The sequence below is a fragment of the Neodiprion lecontei genome, chromosome 4 (genome assembly GCF_021901455.1).
Source record: "Neodiprion lecontei isolate iyNeoLeco1 chromosome 4, iyNeoLeco1.1, whole genome shotgun sequence".
Lineage (NCBI taxonomy): Eukaryota > Metazoa > Arthropoda > Insecta > Hymenoptera > Diprionidae > Neodiprion > Neodiprion lecontei.
Window position 1 is genome coordinate 36042502 of NC_060263.1, and position 9829 is coordinate 36052330.

General features: G+C 44.0%; 1 protein-coding gene across 5 annotated transcripts; it reads left to right on the plus strand.

Annotated features, from left to right (window-relative positions):
- Positions 1–2200: 2200 nt before the first annotated feature.
- Positions 2201–9448, plus strand: LOC107219587 (voltage-gated potassium channel subunit beta-2). 5 transcript variants are annotated; one of them, XM_046736216.1, is made up of 10 exons: positions 2201–3220; positions 3326–3441; positions 3909–4135; positions 6577–6790; positions 7076–7203; positions 7289–7495; positions 7590–7687; positions 8654–8710; positions 8866–9114; positions 9190–9448. In XM_046736216.1, exons 2-10 carry the CDS (start codon positions 3329–3331, stop codon positions 9289–9291), a joined length of 1395 nt encoding a protein of 464 aa, XP_046592172.1. In that variant the 5' UTR covers positions 2201–3220; positions 3326–3328; the 3' UTR covers positions 9292–9448. The 5 variants fall into 5 exon arrangements, with proteins under 5 accessions (XP_046592172.1, XP_015513331.1, XP_015513332.1 ...); XM_015657845.2 differs by having other exon boundaries at positions 2201–3441; XM_015657846.2 differs by having other exon boundaries at positions 2201–3441; positions 8905–9114.
- The last annotated feature ends 381 nt before the right edge of the window (positions 9449–9829 follow it).

Here is a 9829-nt window from a genome sequence, read left to right on the forward strand (position 1 = left end):
GTCGCGAACTTCGCCGTTCCGCTTCTTCCGCCGTTTCTCTCCCCCCTCCCTTTATTTCCGTTCAATTGATCATCTCCCGACGATTTGTTAACCTGCAGATTACGCAGGTGAGTATAATCTATAGGCGCGTGGAAGGCCCGTCGCGGATTTAAAGTGGCGCTTTAAATCAAACCGGAAATCGAACAATGAAAACGAGTTTCCGTCAATCGGTCGGAAAGTCGTCAGGGAAATAATTTCGTTTGTAATTTCATTTCTCTGCATGTCGGGTGTTTTTTGTTAAGCTCGACGTTCGTCGTCTGCAACGGATAGGCAACCGAAGCCACGCTTTGTAACCACTGCATATTCGAATTGGCATATTCAATAATATTCATGCAGTTGGGGCGTTGAATGTCGAGTTTTTGAGAAAAAGCCCCGGGAGGTAGGTATTGCAGTTCCGCAGTCTCGTCGATCCTCGTTCCACCGTCCAACGTCACGGCCATATTGCCCCACATTTTCTCTCCGGCACGTAGCCCGGCACCCCTCAAGCTGCGTGCATGGCAATGAAATTTTAAGCTCGTCAGGCCGACATGAAAATTCAGGAATGCGTCAGACCGGCAACATTGTGAAACGAATTAGTTCGCCTTGAGTGTCTGCAAAAGTGTTTTGCAGCTGGGTTGCGGATCCTGACTCTCGGTCACCTTCCGAACCTTTGACCGGCGAACAATTGTTCGAAAATTGGGGTCATTGATGAAGGTATCGCTTTTTGGAGCTATGTTAAAATCAGCCATAGCCGCTCTGAATTTCGGGGACAGAAATAGTCTGAACACGCGATAAATGGAAATTCAAACAGCTCGCACGTAAGAGCTGTAAGAAATAGAGAAAGAAGGAAAAATATAAGCTACGCGGAGACTCGAGACAAGCCTATTTCTGATTGACCTGGAATTTGGCCAACCCAACAGTGCGGGCGGCAAGAAAAACCCGGAACACTCTTGACTCGACGACTAATGGTTGGACAGCTGATGACGGTCTAGCAACAATACAAGATGCCCACTAAGTTGTTAGCCTACCTTCAACGGATCATTTTGGCAAAGATTATATGTGTAGGTACGTGATTCACAGCCTGGTTCTACCTTCCGAGGCATGTTTCATCCAGAAAGTGTAACATTTTTTTTGACAACATTGTATCGCGACAGCTGCTATACACGTTGATACATCTACATTTCAGCGGATCGTCGCTAGATGGCGCTGAGGGCCGAGTTCTCTCGTGAGCAAAGAAATTACGAAGACGGGTGAGGTTAAACGGTACAATCGATCGGTAATTCGTGCATATCTCATTGAACGTAGGTGAAAAACGGAATCACGGTGACGACCGGTTTCGCGTTGTTCCCATTATTTTTATTTATTTTTTTTTGATCACTCATTCTTTTCCTTGTTTTTTCTCCATCGCCTGAACATTCTCATCGACCTCGGTAATTTCGGGAACAAAGGCGTAAGGCGAAAATTGGGAATAGGCCCCGATGCTCGATTGCACGGAAGCTGACAGCGAATTCAGGTCCGCATTGCGGTGCTGCCGTACGATCGTCGGCTCGCCCAACCACCTTTCGCCTGCCTTCCACCTTCCACCTTCTCACCTACAACCATCGGACCGACACGACGGTTTCCGTGTGGCCGCGAGGTTGGAACGGTGTGTGTTCCACGGGCAAAATACAGGCGTAAGAGGCCGCGGAGAGGCCGGGAATGCGAGTGTATGCCGTGCATGGACGGTACAGTTGCACGTACGCGTATTGTACGTATCTGTGTATTACGGTTACACGTAGACGCCTCGAGTCGATCCATGCGCCGTAGACTGGCGGTCGTCATGCGCTGGGTCACGTGATCCCTCCCGCCTTTCCTTGCACCCCCGCCCCAGCCGGGTAGACGCAACCCTTAGCGGGGAGGATTGCCGGCGCAGTGTTGCCTACCGCGCAAGGGACACAACACTAGCCGTTAACAAATATTTTTACTAAACTTTTCCTTTCAAATTTGTGTGTGTTTCTTTCTAAACCCATTATCGCAATTGCTGCACCTTGTATTAAAGATAAAGGAAACGAAACAAAACTAAAACAAAAAAAAAAAAAAGAAAAAAGAAAAGAAGACGAAGAAGAAGAAATAAACGATAATATAATATCTTTAAAATAATTTATTCGACTACGTTGTTATAACTCTATCCCTCGTATCTGTACATATGCATATGTATATACATATATGTATACGTATGTATATGTGTATGCGTATGTATATACATGCGTGCGATGTATAATGTAATAAACTTAATACTATACGAATCGTCGAATTGTTAAACGATGTATAAAAATTGAAAGAAACAAAAAAAAAAGAAGAAAAGGGAAGAAGGAGAAGAGGGAAAAGAGCAAGAAGGCAAAAGGAATAAATAACACATGACACACGTGTCGTGTGTACATATGCACGTATAAGATACATGCATATGCACGCATAACTTTATTGCGTAGGTGGTGCAGTACCGACGCTGTTCGTAGGTGTACCTATACCCTTAAAAACCCGCGGGGCGTATTAATAGTGAGACTCGAATGAAATCGTGTCACATATCTAGGCTCATATCGACCATTCGTTCCAAATAATTTAATTCGTATAAACCGTTAAGGTTCGTATAAATACAGTATATATATATATATATGTAATATGATAATATTATAGTTGCTAAGGAGATTTCTCTTATATGCGGTGCCTAAAATGATTCAATAAACTAGTGCCTAAATCGTACGTGCAATACATTAATTAATTCGTTCGCTTAAATCATTCTCGATATAACTATATATACATATACGACAAGTATATTATACATATAGGCGCATACATTATTTTAGTGCTGACATAGTACCTAAGCCTTGACGATTCTCGTTATAAAGATTCAAATTTTAAAATAGAATTTAAAATAATACTAATAATAATAATAATAATAATAATAAACGTAATCAATGCTTGTAACTATTCGCTTCAAAGATTCCAATGAATTATTTATTAATATTGATAAGTGCGGAGTGCAGCTGATCAGACGGTAAAATTGATTCATAATACAATTAATAATTTTAAAAAAACTATTTGAAGAAAAAAAAAACCAAAAAAAAAATCAACAACACCGTCGTACGCAGTAAAATAAAAATCATCCGAACATGAGACGATAAATTGAAGAAAGCTGCGTGTCCACCGCTTACATCGATATATCGTAACTATATAATATATGAGATTCGAAATTTGCTGAAAAGCAATTCAACGTCTTTGTGAGAGTTCTGCTAGAATTGGAAAATCATTAAATATAACAATGTCACAGCTGATGCTGTGCAGCCTTGGAAACAGTTCGAATGCCGGGAATGACACGAATAATAACGCTAACACAAACAGCAGCATGGAAGACGACGACTCGTATCCGCTTCCAACCATATACAGGTAAGGATATACCGCCAACGATATGTAATAATAACAACCGCAAGGTCCAAGTTCCTAATCCCGTAGTCAGAAATCGAAACCGCTACGTTAGAAAAAAGAAAAAAACGAAAATCTTTCTTTTTCTCTCGCTCCTTCGTGTAGAATAACGAATAGTGCACACGTACAAAAAGACCAAAAGAAAAAAAATAAAAAACGAAAATCTTTCTCTTTCTCTCGCTCCTTCGTGTAGAATAAATAGTGCACACGTACAAAAAGACCAAAAGAAGAAAAAAAAAAAACAAAAACGATACTATCCACGCGACTCCACGAATGCCGAATGTTCGACTTCCGTTTCTGCGTGGGAAAATCTCGGCTATAAAATGGATAATGGATACATAAGTGCAGAGGCCGAAAGGTCGCGTGGCCTGTATAAGTTAGGCAGTGTTCGATGCGGAAGAAATTCTACCCCATTTATGATGTTGTGTCAGATGCCGAGCCCCGATAGCGAGCTTGGACTGCATGGAAGAGTTCAACAGCGGGGGCGGCGGGGGCGGCGTCGAGGGGCTTGGGAACTGCGGTCCGACCGCTGGAACCAAGGAGCAACTTCTTACGAACTGCATCGCGGCCCAGGCGCACCGACTCCAGCATCCATCGCCTGGGATCCGGTACCGGAACCTGGGAAAGAGCGGTCTTCGAGTCTCGAACGTCGGTCTGGGTGAGCGTCGATGCGGGGGCGAGGAGAGGGATTTTAATTTTTCCAATTCAGGTCACCGGTCGAGAAGCGACGTATGCGTGTATTGTTATATATTGTTATAGTAAGGCGCAGTGCGTGATAAAACTGTACCGGCTTTTACACAAAGGCGACCGTAAACCGTCTCTTAGGAGCCGGATCACCGTGTTGCAGTGTAATCGTGTAACACGTAACATATCAACATTCAACATCCTCCGACTATCCGTCATCAGCCATCAACTCGGCAATTAAAATCTTTGCTCATCGCCGGCTCTATCATACGTCTGTTTATTCCTCTAGGTGGGTAGGTGGGTGGGTATCTGAGCGCGGATGCAACCTTGTTTGTATTTATTACTCGGCCCAACGGCCCGGCACGCAGCTCATCTCTGCACCAGCAGCCTCTCTCGTAATCGACACACCCACGAGATGTACATGACACTCGTATACGTATATTATACGTGTATACAGTGTATACAGTGTATACTGTTCAGAGCGGAAACATATTTACACTAGCGAGTCGTCTAGCGTTTGTTCGAGTGTTAACTGACGGAGTTTAAACCGCGACTCGAATCTGGATACCTTCGTGCTGTGCTCGGTGCTCTGTGTGCACTTGTGTAGATACACGCCTGCGACACTTATCCGGAATATATAGCCAACACGAGTCGCGAACATCCGGCCGAAGTTCAGACTTCGTTTTACTGTACCTGTCGAATAAGACTCATTTTACAAAGCCTAGGGCTTGAGGATGTACAGGCGTGTAGATTGAAATCGTCCTAGATCAATGCGAATTACATATATTACGAGGTCTGAGCCGATGTAGCGGAGTTATTTCACCTTTAACTTTTCGTTATTTTACATTCATTCTTATGGGAAAGCGTCAGGCTCACGCTTGTAACAGCGGTAATACAAGTGTTTGAAAATAAAAGTGAAAAGAATTTGCATGGTTTTCATTGAGCTAGCATGATTTTGAACTACACGCCTAAACAGCTCTGATCACGTCCGACCATTTTACAGCTGCAGTACAGATTTTTTAATTTATATCTTTGTCGATATTTAGTAGCTATAGGTCTGACAGGCGATATGTTATACAGCAGTGGTAACGCGTTCTCCAACTCGTGGATTCGGGGTTTTCTTTTACGACCCAATTCCACAGAAAAGTTACGGGGAAACTGACGAACATCAACGTTTCGACACTGATTTTAAAAGCGGATCTTACAACTGCACACGTAACCTAGTGATTTTCATAACTCGAATTCCCGGCTTCCAGGCTTTCGTTCAAGGCGAAATCACAACTGAACTATTCTTGCCGTAGTTTCGTTCGGCGTGAAATAGAGTTTGATAACTGATGAGTGCCGAGAACGATCGTAAAGCCGATATTAAATTGCAGGCGTATAATCGATGGCGACGCCATGTTGATCGTTACATCAGCGTTTTCTGATCTCCTTTTTTTTTCTCACATCTTCAGCCAAGTTTGCAGCTGTCCCAGCTTATTTTAAGCCAAACATTGGGAACTAGATAATCACTTTATTGCACTACGGTTACGACAAGTAACTTCGAACCTCACATATCCAAGATTGAATAGAATGACTTCGGCAGAATTGAAAAAATACGACCCAACATGCGGCGTGACGAAAGGTAGCGAAACCGGCTCAACGAACGTCACAATATTCAGTACTATAGGGCTTCGTATTTTCTTGCATGCGAGAATTAGAATTCCTTCCGTAAGCTGCTTATCTAGAGCGGCTTAGATTGAAATTGAGGTGGCTGAAGACGCCGGCAAGTAACCACCGTATATACCATCCGGAGCCGGTGTATGTACGTGTTGTAAATGATGCAGGAGGTTGATAAGGAACCCATTGCACAAAATCGACGGCCGTATCTGAGACTGCTCTGCTCCACTCAAGCAGCTTTACGAATCCCAAACTAAAACGCCCCGGTTTCTCTGCAATTAAGCCAGATTTTCCAGCCTTTACATCCGGATCCGACTTAACTTGAAGTAAATTATTACAATATGTCTGACAGTGAATTACGTTTCACCATAGTTGGCGTTCGTTTTTCATCGGTTCGTCAAAACCTTGACGGTCTATTTTCGGACCAGCCTCGTGTCCGTACTCGCGAAATGTCAAACGCAGAGATCAATGGACCTTGTAAATCTCTTGGACAAGATTTAGGTTCTTCTTCCATAACGACCATCCTCCTAGCGTAACTTATAGGAAGAGCCACTGAAACAGAATTGACCCATAATTTACCCGACAGCTTATCTGGCCGGTCCGAAAGCCAGAAATTGCTACTTTCGTCCGGTTCTTCGCTCCGACCAGCTTGCCTGCTGTGAATTCCATCCGAGTCGGTCTCTTTTTGGGGAATATTCCTCTAACGAAAAATATCCATACAGAGCACATCGCATTGAGTGGGTGATTGATCGACAGGTACCTGGACTACTTTTGGGGTTGGCAGGGGCGGGAACGAGGAAACCGCCGAAGCCGTGATCGCCCTGGCCTACGACAGTGGGATCAATGTGTTCGATCTGAGCGAGGCGCACAGCGGGCATCGAGCCGAGACCCAACTGGGCAGAATATTATCCCGCAGAGCCTGGAACAGAACGACCTACGTTGTTACGACAAAGATATACTGGAACACCAAGTGCGTTTTCCCGATCATTTATACACACCTGCATAGATTTACTCGATATGGAAAGAATTTCCGGTATGGGGGAAGTCGATGGTGGAATACGCCATCCTTATTGGGTGGCGTACTGCAGGTTGAGAAACAATGCTTCAGGTAAAGCCCAAACTTTAAATAAACTTTGGAGGGTACTACTAACGTCCAAAACGCCTTCCCCCAAAACCTGAAAAACCAGAAGTATAGTCAACGCACAAACGCTAACATTTCTGGTATTGGTTCCATTGCTGTAATCGTTCTTGGCAGGACTGAAGGACGAGGTCTCTCCCGTAAACACATTATCGAATCGGTTCAGGGCTCACTTTTACGGCTTCAGCTTTCGTACATCGACATCGTAATGATCCACAAGGTTGATCCGATGTGCCCGATGGAAGGTACGATTTAAACTGTGGTGGAAGTTTCAACGCGGTACCTGCCACCCGATTTTTCACGACATTGGTAAATCTCTGCTGCTTTCAGAAATCGTTCGGGCGATGAATTACGTGATAAGCAAGGGCTGGGTCATGTACTGGGGCACTTCTCGATGGTCTCCCGTTGAAATAATGGAAGCCTACACGAACTGTAGACAGTTCAATTGCGTCACACCGATCGTCGAGCAGGCGGAGTACCACCTTTTCTACAGAGAAAAGCCAGAACTCTACATGCCGGAGCTCTACAACAAAATTGGTACGTACGATATAGCAAGCCAATGGAAACTCTCCTGGCTCATCAATTCAAATCGCCAGTACGTCGAGTGTTGCATATGTTTAACGTTTTTCAGGAGTCGGACTCATGGCCTGGTCGACAGTCACTATCGGAATGGTGTCCACCAAAAGCGAAGACTGCGGAATGTCTTTCCTCTCCAGATCTTCCTACAAAGTAAACCCCAGATTGCCGATTAATGAAACTAATCAAAGCATTGCGTTTCACAAATAATACTATTTTTTTTTTTTTGCTGCAGTTGCGGTTTCAAAGAGTATTTTTTTATTTAAACATAACATCTACACACTACAGTCTCCTTACATCGTGCATGCAGAGAAGAAATTCTTACTCAGTATTTTTTTACGTTTATCAACATTCCACGTCACTCGGACATCGCTTTTTCTGCACTATGTCTCGTCATAGAGACTGAGAAATTCTCTACATGTTGAAATTCGGTCACTGATTCATTTATATTTAAACCGAAACATGTGGAACTGCAGGCAAACTCGTCTTCAACTGCATTACTGGTGGATTCAATTTGAATCGCACGAGTTCAGACATCAGAGCAACGATTATGTCAGAGTCCACGCAAAACGTTACTAGACACTTTATAATGCCACCTATAGATCAGTCGTATCATCATCATAAATATATCAAGAATAAATTTGCACTGAAATATTCTTGTCATGCCAGCACGATTAGCAACGCTTAGATTACAAAAATCAATTCAACTCATGCGGAGTTCGCAATATGAAAATACTTACCTATCCAAGCTCGCAGGTCTAGTAACGTTTACCGCCACGTGTTGTACTTAAAACCCATTTACTTATCTGCAGATCCTCGTTTCCCGTACTAACTTATAATCCTGGCTTCGTTCAATATCGATTACACGACACGAAGATTGAACGTGTGTTATTCTTGAGATGATTCTTCTCTCTTTTTTTCCACAATCAACCCGACGGTTCTCATTTAGTGCGGTTGCAAAACCTGCGCAAAAGAACTTCCAAATTGAACCTGCAATTTCATACCGCTATTAATATGCTTATTTTCAATTTTCCGTCTCACTTTAAAGATGTACTGTAATAACGAGATAGTTTACACCAAATCTGAGTCCCACGGTAATTTTACGGATTGTCGTTTCAGAACAAATACTCCTCGTTCAGTTGGACGGAAGATGAAACCCAGTCTCTGTACAAGGAGGTGAGTATAATAAATGTGTAGCTGTGAACTTGAAAGGAGGTTAAAAAAAAATGAAGCATGAATGTCGAGCTTATAGCGCACGTGCAGTAACCGATGTAGCAGCCTGCTTCACACCGTCTTTCTGTTTCCGCTCGAATGCTCTCCCAATGATGCAGTCCGATAAGTCAATGTCTAAACGCAACGAGTTTCCGCAGCAGGAATACGGCTGGAAGGATAAGTTGGCGGACGAAGAGACCCGAAAGTACTCGGACAAGTTCAGGGAGGTTTCGGCATTGGCCGAGAGGATGGGCTGTTCCTTCGGGCAGCTGGCGATCGCTTGGTCATTGAAAAATGAGAGTGTCCAGTGCCTTCTGCTCGGTGCAGCGAACACAGATCAGCTGTACGATAGTCTCCAAAGTTTACAGGTGAGATTATCACCAAGGAGACGATTATTCGGCGACGATTAGGCACTATCTATGAAACGATTAATTTTCTTCCAGCTAATCCCGAAGCTCAACGCGAGTATGATGAGCGAAATCGAACGGATACTCGACAACAAGCCGTCCAGGCCGCCAATGGTGTCCACCTTGGCACTCAGATGACAATCGATTTGCCCCCACGGAAGCAGTGGGGGATCCATCGAGGAGGGTGGCAGCCCGAAAAGCGAGGGTGGCAACAGCCAGGACCAGGAACAGACCAAGGAGACGACCAACAAACTTTCCTTCTGCGAGATCCAGTGACAGTCGGATCCATCCCCGACTCAAGCTTCCGATTCTGCAGCCCAGATACGACTTCCCGAACTGGCGTCTAACTGCAGTCAATGCATATGCCAGTAAAGGTCCAATTTCTTTGGTTCGAATGCGTTTCGACGAGATCGAATTTGCGGGCATGTGTACGGGCACGGGGGTGTAAATGATACTGCACCGAATCAAATTCGCTAATTATTAATTACCATTGTAGAATCGGACGCGAAATTCCATTGCCGAAAATTTTGGTTATACCTAGACTTGTATGCCTGTATGCAATAAGGCTGCGAGTACTTACATCGATAGATACCGGAACAATCTCTTGAAACTTGAAAGTCAATCATGCATGCGCCGAATAATTAAATCTCATTGGTCAGCGAAATCTTCCCGCAGC

What these genes read in the sequence shown, in the direction of transcription:
- LOC107219587 (XM_015657845.2), top strand. Translation starts at nt 3,317, where the DNA reads ATGTCACAGCTGATGCTGTGCAGCCTTGGAAACAGTTCGAATGCCGGG. An exon ending in CCGCTTCCAACCATATACAG is followed by an intron (nt 3,442 to 3,908) that starts GTAAGGATATAC and finishes ATGTTGTGTCAG; the next exon opens with ATGCCGAGCCCCGATAGCGA. An exon ending in CCCAGTCTCTGTACAAGGAG is followed by an intron (nt 8,711 to 8,865) that starts GTGAGTATAATA and finishes CCAATGATGCAG; the next exon opens with TCCGATAAGTCAATGTCTAA.